This window comes from Euwallacea similis, chromosome 5 (genome assembly GCF_039881205.1).
Source record: "Euwallacea similis isolate ESF13 chromosome 5, ESF131.1, whole genome shotgun sequence".
Classification (NCBI taxonomy): domain Eukaryota; kingdom Metazoa; phylum Arthropoda; class Insecta; order Coleoptera; family Curculionidae; genus Euwallacea; species Euwallacea similis.
The window spans coordinates 2,188,614-2,205,469 of record NC_089613.1 but is presented as its reverse complement, the minus strand read 5'-3'; the positions used below and the strand labels follow the sequence as shown (position 1 = coordinate 2,205,469).

Here is a 16,856-nt window from a genome sequence, read left to right as displayed (position 1 = left end):
GAATTACCCAAAAAATATATTTAAGAATTTTTCACTTTACTTCAAATGGTTACTATACAGTGACTAACTGAATTCAATTACAATTTGCTTGCACATTCACAATTTGCGACATCAAGTTTTAATTTGTAAGTTTCTTATATTTTCAATTTTAATTTTTGGTACCTATTTTCTTTACCTGTCAAGATCGCATCCAGGTCCCGCAGGTCCATAAGAGGAAATAGGGCAGGAAGTCCAGGAAATGGAGAATGGAGAACAAAAACATTTCCCTTGCGACATCTTTCGAGAAATATGGGAACCGCGTTAAGCCACTACTTACGTGTAGAACTTTAGATTTTTAGAGGACTATGTGCATGCTAATGCTCATAGATGTCGTCTAGGAAAATACGAAATGGAAACTTTCGATTTGATTCTACAAAATCTTCGATTTTGGTGAATCAGAGCAATCAGGAATTAGTGGCTGTGGACTAGTATTGATATTTCTACAAATATATTTCAAATGGGACTAATGTGAAGAAATGGTCTTTAAAACATCGCAATATCAAAAAAACCCTAGAAGTTTAAAAGTCCGAAAATAAGTCTTCCATTATTCATCGGCAAGCGTGAAAGATTCACATCTTTGCCTTTTTTTTTTTTTTTTTTTTGTCGAGGAAAAATCTTCATAGACACCCGGCCTGTTGTTCTGGCGGCAACATCTTTGCCTTTAAGCATTATTCTCTGCAGCTGCAGTTATGTCATCGATAGTAATTTTAAGTGCACAAATTAGGAATGTCCATTGGAAGATCAAAGTTTTTCAGAAGCGGATTATCTACAGTGCTTCTTATAAAGGAGTTCAGGGGAGTTTTGTCGATGTGAAACTCATTCACTTCGATTTCGTATTTGGTGCATCAAAGCAATGCTGAGAACTATCATTCCGCACAAAAAGAAATATATTCGCAATGCAGAGGTGCGTATGTCTCAGTACACATGCCTAAAAAATATCAAATGCACCAAGTGTGCACTTTATATATGCTCGGTTCACAATTTATAACTGTCTCGGAGAAGTTTTCTTTTTATCTGAAAACGTAGATAGAGACATCTGAGAAGCACATCATGTGTACGTAGGAAATCAACTTTCTTTAACTCTCTTTTAAGATTTTAATAAGGCAGATAGGTACATATAGGTGTCGCCAGTTCAAGTGGAAACACAGGGATTGTGCAAGTGAGAAAAGGATCGCATAAGGTTTAACATGTCTTAAAGACTAACAAAGTGGGTTGCGAGGTTAGCGATTGATGTGGGCGGAGTCACTCCAGTGTTATGAGATCTCTCATCGTTTTAGAATTTTTACTAATAGAAGTGCTAGTAATAGATGAATTGTTTTTTTCCTTTATTTACATTGCTGCTTTTTGTTCTATTTTTATAAACTTCCATCGTGGCGAAGACAGCGAAATCGATACTAATCTGAAAATTGAAGTGGAAACATCGACTGGACTGACTCCGCCTACTTCATTGTTGGTCTTTATCGGACGTATATTAAATCTATGCGATCCTTTTTTCACTGGTACAATCTCTGTTTCCACGTGAACTTCTATATATCTGTCATGACCTAAGGCCGAGAAATTACGCGACCAATTGGCAAGGGAAATCATCAGAAATTATATTATCGAATCTGTTAAGCAGCTCATCATGTCATACATGCCTTCTGTTGATGATATTGGCAGAACTGATTTTACATCATGTGATGGAATGATGGCAAGGTGGAAGTGAAGATACACATCATTTTCAATAGTGGTTATATATAGAAGGCTATAAACATACCCTAAGCGAAATAGATCGAGTAGATGTGGGCAAAAATATGCGGGAGCTAGACCATTTATTTAAGCGGTCTACAAACTTAAACAATTAATCTAATTAAAGACAAATTTTATTCAAAATCTTTTTAACATGAATTACTTTAAAATCAGCAAAAATAGAACACAATGATCACAAGTCAATTTAAACTATGTACGTAAATATATCGGGTGACTCAAGATGTAGGACGCACCTTTTCCGTTTGAGTCATTTCCATCAGAGATGTTCATAAGACTTGTCGACCGAAATACCACAAACAGAATATTAAAAAAAAAATTATCTTTAAAAAGATTTTGTTGAAATACATGTGTTGAGTCTTTAAATAACCTTGATTGTGCACCAATTCCAAAAAAATTGTAAAGTTATTACCTTTAATATCAATAATACTGATAGTAAATTTACCCTCAATTTAACAATTATTTTTTGTAAAAAAACTATCACAAACATATCTATTCAAAAGGACTCATGATGTAGTAAGCTAAGTACTTATCCTTCTATGTTTTATAATTTACCTTCTACACTATATCTACTTCGAAATTTCATAATCTACCGATCTATTTGTTAAAATTCGCAAGTATAGTGAATAAAAAGCACACACGGTGCTGTTCAAAAGTTGGTAATGTCGATTTTCCTATAAAATTAACAGAAAGAGTATATTATTATCGACCTTTTACTCTACGCCTTCTTTTATAAAAAGGAATAAGTGCAGAATTTTTTTGTATATCCTCTCTCACTGTTGAATTTGCTATATTATAAATACACAAATGCAAGTTTATTTAAACAAAACATACAGCTGCGTATAATACAGGAGTGCATAATTGATATAATTATATATAGATATAATTTAAACAGTAAATCCATGGAAATACAAGCAAATGGCAGGGAGGTTTGTGGGAACAAGACTAGAATACACCAACAGGATATTCGTCTTTGCTTTCAAAAAGCGCTGAAGTTTTTAGATGTTTGGATTTTAGTGTTATCGTACGATGAGTTGTAACTTAATACCAATTAATTGCAACCTTGTTTTCTTTCTTTTTCAAATGAGTTATCAGCTATGTTAAAGCTTTCAATACACGAAATATTTAACTTTTCTGAAGTAAATCAATGCTTATGTCTGGCAGATCTTGGCATAACCCTAAAATTTGGTGCTTGTTTATGATTTCATCACTTCTCGGCTCTGTAAATTCATGAAGTGATTTATTATGATACCTTGAGGCCATAATTTGATTTTCTTGATTTTACAAGATAGATTTCAAATCAAACTTATGGCATTATCGTGTAGTTTTGAACTACTTTGTTCAATTACTAATACCTCCTCTGAATATCAAACATCCTAGCAGTATGCAACAAATAGCTAGAACACAGAATGTATGTATATGTAGTATTTTTATGCAATAAAAAGCGCCCTTGAGAAAGAAACTGATAAAGGTGTATTAAGTACCTATCACGAACAGTACGAAAGTTTTATTTGCCTGAGGTCAGTAAAAATACTTAAAATATTCTTTAGACGACTGTAGGCACATAATTATTATACATATTATTTATATATATGTATACGTAAAATTCGTACCATAAACACTCAAAAACAAAGAGGTTCTAGAAAATGGTTCTTAATTGCACGACTTGTATGAAATTGCTACTTTAACCTAGGACGCAGATATACTTCAAGAGACTTGACCGGTCTCAAAAGCACAATCAGTCCGCCTCACACTTGGGTAAAGACATCTTAGACATCCTATGGGTGTAATGTCTACAGTATATCAAGATCATCAACTCTGCCGATAGTTATTACGCCAAAACATAATTTCTAAACATTTTAATTACATTTAATTAAAAATAACACAATAACAACAATCTTCTTTCCAAAATCAAGATAATATTTTTGAGGTTATGAAATAAACGAAAAAAACATCTGGGAAAAATCCGTCTCTCTCTGACTCGTAGGACCTGGGACTCCAAGACAAGAGTGGGTACGTAATGTGATCAATTCGGCGTCAAGAACCAATCCTGTATTACGCATATTGATGTCTTTATCTAGCTTTCGTCGTGACGTTTTTGTACTCTGTTTTACTTGCGGTGGCCAACTGGCCTATTTCCTTTAGGCCTATCTCTTTATTAAATAGAATATCCCCTTTAGTTGGCTCCCAAACACTTGACGATGGAATGCTTGGAATGTGCCACCCGTTCGGGAATTCTGGATATAACCGGTTTTTAGAAATGCTATTATAATTTTTATTAAAGGAGCGCGACCTTTAAAACATTCAAGGGCACTTAGAAACACTTTAGAATTAAATTTTCAGTAAACGATAAGAGATAAATAAGTAAAACCTTATATCAATGTATTCAGCTTAAAAAGGGCTATCCGATGAAAATATAAAATACAGTTGTCCCTTCACAAGGACTTAAACTTGGATTTCTATATCAAACTTTGAAATATGTAGGAAATATCGTGAGTATCCAATGCAGTCCCTCAAAAATCTACATAAAAACCATTTTTTTTTTACATTAATAAATATTTGAAACGAGGGAGGCTATAAAACATACACGAAGAAACCTTCTTCGACATTTTATATGAGCGCCATATCTGAAACAGCTTTGAGAGGAGATCAAGCACCCTCACATTAGAATATAAAAAGCGCAACAATATCGCATGAATCTGACGTTGCATACTTTCCTGATATGCCTTTAAAGCCTACCCGAATATTTTCTCGTTAAAGGGTAGATTCATTTCCTCTCGAATTGTTTCAATTATAGGGTGAACCAAATTTCTACGCCATATGAATGTATAGAACCCATTTGGCATTAGTGTAACAATGTATAACAAATACTAAGATTATTATAATTTCTATAATAAAATTATTTGTTATTATTAATCTGATCCGCTGTAAAACAGTCTAAATGTAAATCTGAATCTCGCTTCAACCTGGCGAACGAAGCGATATCTCACAATAACACGACTTACACAAAATAGAACTCCCAACTGAGCTTCGTATATAATTATTAGAAAATATTTGGTGAGAAACAAAGAAAAAAAGCAAACATTTGAATTTATTCAATATGCACCCCGTATATGGCAAAACTATGGCAACAATTGTATTTACTGCTCACAGCAGATTGTACAGTTACAAAATTAAACTCGTTTAAGTTCGTGCCTCTCATTATGATTTAAATTAGGTTTTGCTAAAGTCCGGTTTTTCAAACTCCTAGTAACTTTACTAGCAAAATAATCGATGGAAATGGGGAAAGTTACCAACAATCAGCCCTAATTTTTTCTATGAATATTATCTTGTTGGAAAAGTTACCAGGAGGTTGAAAAATGGCCCTTCAAGACTGACCTTATTATATCCCTGTTTACACATAAGAAACTCGTTGATATCATAATTACACGATTGCATTTTTTATGAGTGTCAAAATATACGAGGTCGGGTTTAATTATGAAATTAATTCTTTTAAAAAGAGTCGAACTTAAGTTATAATGGAACAAATCGGCTTTATCACCAATTTCGATTTCAAAAACTGATATTTTATTTCTTAAAATTAAAAAAGATTTAACTTTTAGAAGTTTTTTCCCACTCTGTCGTTAGGGAACCCTTGGGGCGATTTTAGACTTTATTAGTGAAGATATGTTCTAATGTATGTATGTATATAAATCGTTAAAAATTACTAGTAATTTCTAACGATACTGCTGAAATTTATTCAGTAGAGGAGTTTTTCCGGGTACTTTGGTACCTAATTTTTCACTCCACAGGTATAGAAGTGACTCTTTCGGTAATAACTATTTTTCCAATCCAAAAAAGATATTTTTTCATATGGCACAATTCTAGCAATATTGTTCTGATTATATGTGAATATTGTTAAAAAAATATCAATAAGTTGGATATCTCATAACAAGGCTTGAATCACTTTGAATATTATGAAAACTTAGTCTTATCTTGTTATCATTTTCTTGTTGCATAACTTGGATATCAAGACGAGACGAGAAACTAGATATGTAATGTTATTTCTAGACAATGCTGCTCTATCTTCAAAGATTTTTTTAGATAGAGTTAAAGTAATTTTTCTTCCTTTAAATACTACATCTTACTGCCAGCCTATAAATAAGGACATCATCCAAAACATTAAAGTAATTAATATGCTTGTTAAAACACTTCTAGCATGGATGCTTGGATGACTAATGTAACGCATTACATTTGTCTTAACGCCTTAAAATAGATGTCCGCTGTTTAGAAAAAATGATTAACTCTAACTATAAAAAAGATGGCAATAATATTCATTAACCTTTTTATTTTCCGAATCTATACTTAGATTTGAGGTCATACCCATTAATTGATGATTAATGATTCCATGAATGAAAATCCAAATGTATATTTATGACCATATTTTGATGAATGAAGTAGGCAAGTTTGAGAGATGAGATTGAAGGAAGAAAATTCCCCGTGGGTGTCAGACTTTAGGATATTTTAGTGCGAATCGCGTGTGTGCCTGATTTGGACTAAAAAGGGCGGAATGTGTTGACGCCACTTAGAGCTGGAACTCTCTGCTCGTTAGGATTATAGTGACAAGTCTGAACAGGTTACTTCACATTCAATGGATTTAGGTTAGAGGTATTTTACAGCGAGCCCCAAAACACGTCTTATTTAAATCCATTGATTTTGAACTAGTGTGTCTAGACGAGCTATTTCGAGCCACTGTCGTGAGTAACAGACACACATACACAAGTGGCGTCCATTAAAAGCCCTTGTCCATCCACACGAGCCATTGTAGTGGCGTCGACGGTATTAAGTGCTGCTAATGAATAGAATTATCATCATTATTATTGTTATTAGGACAAAAAGAAAAATGTTCTCGTCAGAATCCAATTTCTACTCGACAAGTTGGACTTAGGCACCATGTATGAATACTTTCAATTTCCTTAATCCCTTTCCACTGAAACAGCGCTTGAGACTATTTTATTTTCCTGCAAGTAGAACGGAATTTTAAAGAAGATGAGAGACAGCTATATAGAACTATAAAATGATTGATTTCGAGAATATTTTTTCAAAATTTAAAATAGAACAACTATTTCGTTGGATCACCCTGTAAACATAGTATGCTATGCAGTTGCACAGTACCAGCATACATCGGAACTAAAATAAATTTCAAATATTGCACCTATACCAGCATATTTTCATGTTTACACTTAAGAATAATAATTATTTTATAAATAGAACTGTTTAAGGTTAATTAAGAGGTTTTACAGAGGTCTTTAGAAGTAACTTCTAATTGCATGGTATGACCGGAAACTATTTGAATTTAATTTTTCGAAATCTAATAGTTTCTCGTTCATTTCTGAATCCTCTGGATAAACGACAGTTTAATACACAATTTCTAAAACCTATACCTACTTAAGTAATTTTATCACAGAAAAATAGATGTAATTAAATTCCGTATTATTTGTCTGATTTCTTTTAGTCTTAAAAATTTTATATACAGTTAAAGTCAATAAGTAAACGTTGATATGAAAGTATCTGTTGACTCAGTAATGACTACAGTCAGATATTAAGATAAGCCATTAATGAAATATTTCTGATATTACCTTTATTATCTTAATTATCATTAAAATTTAAAGATTTATCAACAATAAGTACCAAGAAAATAAATACTCATCACCATCAGTTACAAAGGGATTCTTCAAAATGTTTAAGAAACTTTCTTATTGCGCTAGTGATTATTATTTATTCGAAGATATCACTTAGGGGTTTTTTATCAACGACACTAACATTTAAAAAACTTAGGAATTATCCTATAAAGCGGTTCGTTCATCATAAACAATGACGGCCTCGTTGTCAACCAACGAGTCAGTATCTTTATGCAAGAACTGGCTTCTCGACTTACTCAAAGCTATTATAGCTGCCTCATCGTTTCGCATTCGATTTTTTCGTTTTTTACTGAAATTGACCTGGGAAAAAAATCCAATTTATCTGGAATTTACAAATGTAATAATGGTGTTAAACTGACCTTTGCATAAAGGTCATTCAGATCATCTTCAGTAGACAAAGGCCGAGGTTTTGACCTCACCCATGCTGGTAAGCTACGCGTCTTCAGAGCGGGTTCATCAGATGTTTGACTGCCTTCATCTTTGCCACAAACCTCATCTAGAACTAAAATACATTGTAAGCTTCAAATGCAAACTTATTTCGGCCACCTACTGCTGCTAGACGCGTACTGGGGGCTATTGGGACTGAATTCAGATATCTCTGGCAGAGGCTCATTTGGGACAATATCCCCGTTTATGTGAACACTAGAAGGAATCGGTTGACTAACCGGTCGTTGTCTTCGTGTTGAAGAAGTAGTTGTGCTACCATGACGATGTGTCTTTAAATATCGAGCTAATGAATATTTTGGATATTTGAATAAGATTAAAATTTACATGTGATCCAGGACTGCTGCTGCTTCTGGGCACTGGACACACTCCTGGACATTGTGTGCATTGCGGACCGCCGATCACTCTTCCGGTATACCAAGGATTAGGCTGAAGTGGGCCACCTCCGGCTATGACCCTATTGCTATATCCCCAACCACACCTTAAGAGATTTATGTATCTACAATGACCAATTAATTTTAAATTTGAGAATTCAGTTACCTTTTTTGTTCAGCAAATACTGCTGCCTGACTGATGGGATAGGGAGGTTGTTGGTGTCCAGGAACTTGAGTTGAAGAGTTGGACATGTTGGGATCGACTTTTCGCAAACCTGTATATGTTGTTTTATTGAACAAGCAGTTTAAAAATAAATGTTTTAAGAATAATTTCTAAAATTCGACGAAGCTGTGGTACACAACTCTGTAATGGGTACAGGAAATTTTCGATATAGAATCTACCATATGGAATTTCCCAAGCAATATTTGCAAAACCTTGTATAGAAGAAACTGAACTAACATTGCCCACACCTTAACGACTCGTCAGGTATTTATATAGCTTAAAATTCACCTATAAATTGGCAATCGCTCTCAACAGGCTTTGAATAGAGCCCACTCAACTAGAGGAAATTCTCGCATTTCCTCTATTTGAATGCCGACTTGATGTACCGCCCACCTAAAGTTAAAACTCAATTAACTCTCTAATCCACTAAATTATATCTCTTTAGGTCAATATTTGCTCTCTGGGCACATAATATTCATTTGCGTAAATTAACGAAAGAGCTCTCATATTTTAATATTGAAAAAATTATGATGGAATCTGGATTTTACAAATTTTGCAAAGTGGAAAAGATAAGTGACTTAGATACTTGTTATGAAACTAGAAGTAGGTAAACGTTTATCGCTTTGCTAAAATAACATAGATATATTGGTAAGTGCTGAAAGTCATGCTTAGTTTGGGTTTGAGTATTAAATGAGCTGAAAGCTCAATTTCGTTTTCGATCCCAGAGGAGTTTCGCTGAAAGGTTAATTGGACAACACCAGATTGGTAAATTAAAGAAGTTATAAATAGGTCTTTTTTAGTTAAACACATTACAGGAAAATGAAAATTTAAAAGAATCGCTGCTTAACTATTCAAGCAAGTTATACTACTGATAGTATGGAGATGGTTCCGACTCACAATATCTAACCGTCGCGTATAGTAGAATCATCTGTAAGAAACAGCTTTGGATCCACGTTTATTCCACTTTACTCAGTAATCACTTTTTTGCTTTTTAAATCAGAGATATATTTGTAACACATAATAATAGCCCTTGGGCCAATGTGGATCAGGAAACCTGAAGTTAAGAATTTTTTTGCCTAAATGGTCTACACTGTCAAAGACGAATAAATTCTTGGATGAATGGAATATAACATTTCCGACGAACTAGGTCAGAATGACCAGTGATTATTGACATTAATGATAGGTATAATGTTTATTGAATCATTTGAACGCTATTCCCTGGAAACGTTCATGACTGTACATGACCTTGCTAGAAAAGCATTAATTTTGTTCTTAATACAACATAAAATTTCCTGCATCTACTTCCTTTTTAATAACTACTTGTCAAGCAGCCAATAGTGACGGTTCCTTTTGCTTCGTTAATTATAATACAAATTTAAATTTCTCAACAATTTTATATGTAAAGCGGATTTACAGTTGCTGCTGTTGCTCTCGTGACGTGCCAAAGTGAAACTTCGGAAACTTTAATAAACTTTTACCGACTGGAGAAATAAAAGTACAAACGGAAGAGAAAATTCAGGGTCTGTTGATTCTTTTGCGGACGGATGTGAAGTATGATAATCTAAGACAGGGCCATTCTGTACTCTTTTTTTAATTTAATTATTACTTTTATTATAAGATTAAACATTAGTATTTCTTTATTAATCAACTAAGTATAAAGAAATCATTGTGGTTTGATTTACGTAATGATATTTAAGCACACAAGGTGAAGTATGCCTTTTTTAAATTACAAATTTGCTTATATTTTTTACACTAATGCATTCTACCAAAGTGCTTACAATAATGTTTGTTATCCTTGCGAGGCATTACACAGCACCAATAGAGCAGGCAAGCCCCCAAAAGGGCAACCACCAAGGCGGCCCCACAGAATACGGCAGCTAAAAGGGGTAATCGACCAGAGGGGGGCGCCAGGGGTTGAGTGGAACTGGCTTCTGAAGGGGGCCACATTCCGGCCGTTAGTGTGACCCATTGACGTTGGAGTACTCGCCCTCCTGGGGAGGCGGTACCCCCGGAGAAGACGGTGAGAGTGCCGGAATCACCTAAAAAAAGAGAGTATCAATAGAGACTATAATAATAATGGAAAAGTGGGTAATAAATAAATAAAGCACTAAACTTTTGATTAAAAAAAACAGTATACAACAGTTTTTATTTTTTTTGTTCCGGAAAAATGGAGAGTATTACCAGATAAAACATTGCGTAATCATGAACGTTTGAATAGAGCTAAATTAGATTAAGTCTTAATATTTGTTTATAATAAATCTGTGGTTTATTGTGTTTTATTTTTTTTTTTATTTTTTTTTTTTTTTATTAAGATTATAGTGCCTCAACTACTTAGGTTATTGGCACTCAACATACATTTGACAACATACGGTTTACAAGACGTTTCTAGTACATGTACACTTCGAGTAGACATAAAATTACATTTAGATGGAGTTAAAAAGATCGATTGACTTTAGAAATTCTAAGGTTGCTCTCTGATCTACGGTGGAGTGCCAGTTCTTGTGCAGTTCATCCTTAATTCGGAAAGAGGCCCTATTGGCACTATAGACTGGACACTTTGTGACGATATGGTCGACTGTCAGCAAGACATTGCACCTATCACATTTTGGTGGGGGTGTCCTTTCCATTAGGTGACCATGAGTCAGTCTTGTATGTCCAATCCTCAGTCTTCTCATGGCCACAGTGCCTTTTCTATCTAGTTGGAGTTGTTTAAAAGGGAGCAGCGATGGTTCGATTCGTGACAGTTTTGTGTTGGATAGGCTCCAGAGGTTTTGCCACTTACCCTCAATAGCCACTGTGAAATGTTTGCTTGCGTCCTTCGGTAGGTAAAAATGTTGCTCTATGGTCCGAGAGCGGGCCGCATTTCCCGCACTCGAGTCCGCTAATTCGTTACCTGCTATTCCGATGTGTGATGGGATCCATACCAAGTGAATTTTGCAGTGGCTGGAGGATAAGGTATGGATGTCTTCTTGGATATTTTGAATTAGAGAATTCGGGCTGTAAGGGTCCTTGATTGCTTGTAATGCACCTAGTGAGTCCGAACAGATAGCTGTTTGTGTTTTATTAATTATGGGAAATTTTGCATAAAACAGGCTTTTACTGAATAAAAATTTTGTTGTCCCAATTCTATCATATTTATATAATAGAAAATTTTATATTTCTCTTACAGTATTGCAAATTGCATTACCACTGATGAATACAACTGTTTGGTTTCCATTTTCTAACTAAGAATATTTCTTGCTCGACATCTCGTTTAATAGCAAATTTTGTATTCTTTTTGATGGATAAACGATTCTTTTGTCTGACTTTCTATTTATATGAAACCTTCAAAGCACAGGATATGCCTTACACGATTGAAATCCGATACAACTACCCAGTTTCCACACGAAACAAACACATTTTTGCTTTGAATAAATTTTTTCATTGGGGTTCATTTCATTCAATATTTTATACCAGTTTCAATAGACGAAGGATCGTTTTGCCATGACTTATATCTTTGAAACTGTCGAGAAAAAAATGAGAAAAAAAAGTGGAAAATATTTTGACTAAGCATTTCATTTAATTAAAATTTTGAAAAATTTAAATATTTGTCTCTTGAATTTCATATCCGCAAGAAGAAGATTATCTTTGTTTTCTGTTCAGTTATGATCTTGCTTTATGTTTATCTTCAAATAATTTCCAAATAATTCCCGCGTAGGTTAATTGTTGCTGAAATATATTTAGATTTGAGAGATTGCTAAAAAAAATAAGTCGTGTGTACGTTCAAATAATATTCGAGAGCTTTATAAGAGAACTTTCTTCAACTTTAATTAACTCTAGGTATGTGTTTTCTAAAATGCCCGAGGACTGTTCATTGGAACGCAACCTGGCAGAGTGGCAAGGTGAGTTACTGTTAGTCGAATTTCGAGAATTAGTCCTTACATTGGCCTCATACAGATTTTAAGCAAAATATATTTTTAGAATACGAACTATAAACTGATATACAAGATGATCCTGAACCTGATGTACATATGTATTATATATTTTTTGTATGCCTTCTTTATGAATATCTTTTTATTATTTGTCCCTCTCTCTTAGAGTTTTTGAGACATGGAATGCATCAGAAACATTCGCTTTTATATTGAATAAATAACAACTAAATGAGAACAATCACATAAAATCTTAGTAAATAATTATAAAAAAAAAAACGGTTTTTAAATATCATGTATTCCTCAGACTATCGCGAAGAAACCGAGGCAAATACAAAAAAAATGCTTGGGCCAATTAAGTTTTTAATTTGAATGAGCAATCTAAATTTTCATCCAAAAACAGCCAGTGGGGGATAATAAAAAAAGTTAAACTGTATTGAAACTTTTTACATCCTGTAACTCGATAAGAAAATATTTTCAGACCCATGTTCTTATAAAGTTGTCGCTCATATATCCATTTCATCGTAAAATTACCTGAGAAATCACACCGTGAAATATGTACTATATATAGGGTTCTGAAGCACCCTGTATCTTGGCTGTATAAAGTCTTAAGATAAAGACAAATGCCTGCAGACACGTACCCTTAATGTGAAAGGGTCCATTAATCCTTGACTCTACTTTAACCTTTTATGGTTAAAAATACCGAAAGAGTACGTCATTTCCAATTTATATTAAACCACAGGCTCTACTTTAAAACGAAATAGAAACAGGGAATAAAAAGGGGGTAGCTTATAAATAATAGACTTCCTTTCTGAGACAAATTACGGGGGTTTTACACCCCTGTTTATCCAGGCTGTGCTCCGATGCTTCCACAAAGACAAAAATCTTTTATCTATTTTAAGATACCCACTCTCTTGCTTCAAAACTTGCTTCGAAAAGAGGATTTTAATTACTTGTTAACCTTCGTTAATAATGTGAATACAATTTACAATATGATTAAAAAAGTGTTGGTTCTCACAGGTGAAAGAAAAGTATTTTTATACGTATCAAAAAATAATGGAAACTATCGATCATGCAAGGCAAATACATTTAGAGATAACGGATGATCATTAAAAAAACCTCGCAATATGTTGAGAATAAACGCCCTACGTTTAGTCTAAACGTAGGGCGTTGATTAAATAATTAATTATTTACGATGAAACGTCTCACTGACAATAGATATTTCATAGGTTTGAAGTTTCAATCTGCTTCAGGTTTTCATCAATGATTATTCTTTCTTTTTAAGATCTCCTAGTTGTCACTTGGGCTACCTCAAGAATTTAATTATTAATCAGGTTTATTTTCGAAACTCCTAGAAATTGTCGTACGAATAATGGACTTTTTTTTGTCTTGGATCTTACAACTAAAATTGTCATAATTTTATAGATTATTTGTACAGTAGAAACTTCAAAAGTGCCTTGTTGAAAAACTCACATCTATCATCAAGTAAATTCTATAAAGCATGCCTTATAACCTGTCTTCAAGAATTTTTAAATGACTTCTAAAATTTTACAAGTTTTTGATTTTAATGAGTTATAAATCGTTAATAGTTTGCGATAAAATAATGCGGTTCACACTATTAAATTTATCAAATGCCATATTTATTTTTCATTTTCAAAATTTGTTAATTTCTAATTTTTTTTAATTTCTTGAAAACATCAAAATCTCCTCATCATTAATCAATTGTAGGTGAAGTTTTTTTACGTTTCTCCTCAATGTCATTAACAGCATATTAATTTAAACCAGTATTTTAAGATTTTTCATAAAAACTGAGTAAATAAATTAATTCTCATTAAATGTATTATGATAGATAATATGTAAGGTGGGTTGGTGTTTTAGATCTTATTTATAATATATATCTAAAAAACTTCGTAGGTTGTTATAATTTGTTTCTCAAAACGTATTAGAACTTATTGTACTTATCCTGCCTTGCGCTTAAATATTAATATTCTTTTTTATAAATCTGTCAGGAAAAAAGTAGGAACAAATTAACGATAAAACTATATTTCGAAGAAAAGTAACAAATTAGTCTTAAAAAGAATTTGTTTAGATTGAAAGAATATTGTGGAACAGCCTACTAATTTTATAAAAAACTTCCAAGTACGTTCCCTTCAAATCAATATTTGGTTTTAAGATAATTCGACACTTAGCTTTATCATGGCTTTTGCAAAGATTGTTACGTCCTATGTGAGGTTTTATGATAAGCTCTAAACCAACCATAAGTGTGAGCCCTTTAGGTCATAACAGAGCTTTATCAAAGTTTTAAAAATGTTATTAAAATAAAATTGTCTTAACAAAGCATGTCAAAATTAGTTGTAACAACGTCGTATGGACCCGCCATAAAACTTAAAATATTATTATACTTAAAGTGAGTGGATTTTTATAGCTTAAAATTCCTTCTTTATATTTTCAGAATTGATTCAGTAAAATCCTGAAGCGTACAGTGTATGTGACATCGAGTGAAAATAACGGTATACCTACGTAGGAAGTAATTGAAAATACTATAATAGTACAAAAAAATTGGAAATTATTTTATCGCAAAGCAGCGTTTTGACGAAAAGAGAACTAATTGCTCAAATTCTCTACAATTTAACCGAAATTATATTTCGTATAGTTTCCGAGATCCCAATGGTGAGCCTCGAGTTTGGACAACTATCATATAAGGCGAAAGCTACGGTGCTGGTATTTTTTTAATATTCTACTTTTGCTCTCAATATTGACATACATATACCGTACATCTTTACATACAGTACGTATATGTATATACCAGGTGTCCACGCGAACCCTGGACATAGGAGATTAACATGGGTAATCAGTTTTTATTTTTTGCGCCTGCATAGACTATCCAATTTAAAAACTTTTACATGAAGGTCATAATACTCAAGATTGACTATCATTTCACAATTTTTTCAATCTTCTAATTAGAGACGTTTTGACTCAAAATTCCTTCAAATTTAAAAAAATTGAATCTCCCGCATAACCATTCGAGGCCCCGATTGATCAAAACTAAACAAACACAAATTCGCCGACAACAACAGCGTAAAAACCCCATGTCAAATGAATTCTCTCTTTTTTTATTTAACCTTTTATTTAAAAGCAACAAATAGAAAGTGAAAATAAATAACTTAAACAACTAGCTAGTCGGAATATAGATCCATTCAAGTTAGGGTGTCTACCAGGATGGGCAAGAATTTGGTAACATTTTGCCTGAGTGCCTATATTGAGTAGCGCAGAACATAATAGACAAAGCGAGAAATCCAATAATTAATTAAAATGAAAAAGCTGAATCAATATAAATGAAACAAACTTTCCAGGCTTAAAAAGACAATGAAGTCAAAGATTTTATGCATAACAAAAAATTTGGAGCAAAAATTTGTAAAAATATTGTTCAGGAAAATCTAAAGATTAAATAGGTACATGAAGAGAAATTGGTAATGTGGTATGAATGACATATGTAAATAAAATCATAATGTTCTAATGTAAGAAGTAAGTTAAAGACAAAATTATTGTTGCGCGAAGAAGACGCTCAAATTGATTGAAACTTGAAGAATTTCAATTAGAGATTCTCCCAGAGTAATACTATTATCTTTTCAGGTCATCTGCCTATGGAAAAATGTAATCAAAAGAATTGATATCAGCGATGGAAACTATTTATCTAATAACCAAATCTCGTTTAGGATGATTACCTACCTAGGGGGACAAAGAAGAAAAGTCTAATCGACCCCAAGTGAAATAGAACTTTGTGGATGTCATAACTGGATTCAATTTAGAATGAAAGTGTTCAAGATCGGCGCAATGGAACTAGCTCTAACAAACCTATCTCGGTTAGTTCAAGAATAAAAATAAAATTAGGAAAGGGAAAAATATATTTGTCAGAACAACTACTATATTTCCGCGTGCTGAATTCTATGCAGAATATGTAGAATACAGTAATATTGAAAATGAATGCCACAAGCGAACGAGCTGCCGTCTCATATCAAGAGAAGCTAGAAAACTAAGACCTCACTCACAATGACATAGTCCTCGTTTCTTAGCATTCAGACCCTCATGACCGTTATTTTTAATCTGGAGAATAAAAGTGCCAGTCACGTCCGATTATATTTTTAATTCCTTTCCCTTGTTTATGCCTCCTGGAAGAATAAATCAAACAATACGAATTAACCTAGAAAGATATTCAGCCTCTATTTTTCCAGGCTTTTTTGGTCCAATAAAATTGCTAAAACTCTAAATTGCAAGCTATAAATGCAGATGTGCTTTAATATTATTTTGCATGATTTGCGAGGTTTTGGGCTACTTGAATTTTGGAATCATTGTCACAGGAATATCACGAAAGGGTGTGGAGCAGAGCTACCTTATTGCCCACTTGAATGTTTAATTTATCCCGTGCCAAAGCCGGCATTTT

The 16,856-nt window shown here is 33.2% G+C and overlaps 1 protein-coding gene across 4 annotated transcripts in view; it reads right to left on the bottom strand.

The window, feature by feature from the left end:
- Nucleotides 1–1,883: 1,883 nt before the first annotated feature.
- LOC136409271 (uncharacterized) overlaps nt 1,884–16,856 on the bottom strand; it is a 49,585-nt gene continuing 34,612 nt past the window's right edge. For all 4 annotated transcript variants that reach the window (XM_066390680.1, XM_066390681.1, XM_066390679.1 and 1 more), the window contains 6 exons: nt 10,286–10,546; nt 8,451–8,559; nt 8,238–8,391; nt 8,017–8,182; nt 7,826–7,968; nt 1,884–7,766 (listed from right to left, as the gene is read on the bottom strand). In XM_066390680.1, the coding sequence (XP_066246777.1) occupies nt 7,611–7,766; nt 7,826–7,968; nt 8,017–8,182; nt 8,238–8,391; nt 8,451–8,559; nt 10,286–10,454 (897 nt within the window). In that variant the 5' untranslated portion in view covers nt 10,455–10,546 and the 3' untranslated portion in view covers nt 1,884–7,610. The remainder of the gene's footprint in view (nt 7,767–7,825; nt 7,969–8,016; nt 8,183–8,237; nt 8,392–8,450; nt 8,560–10,285; nt 10,547–16,856) is intronic.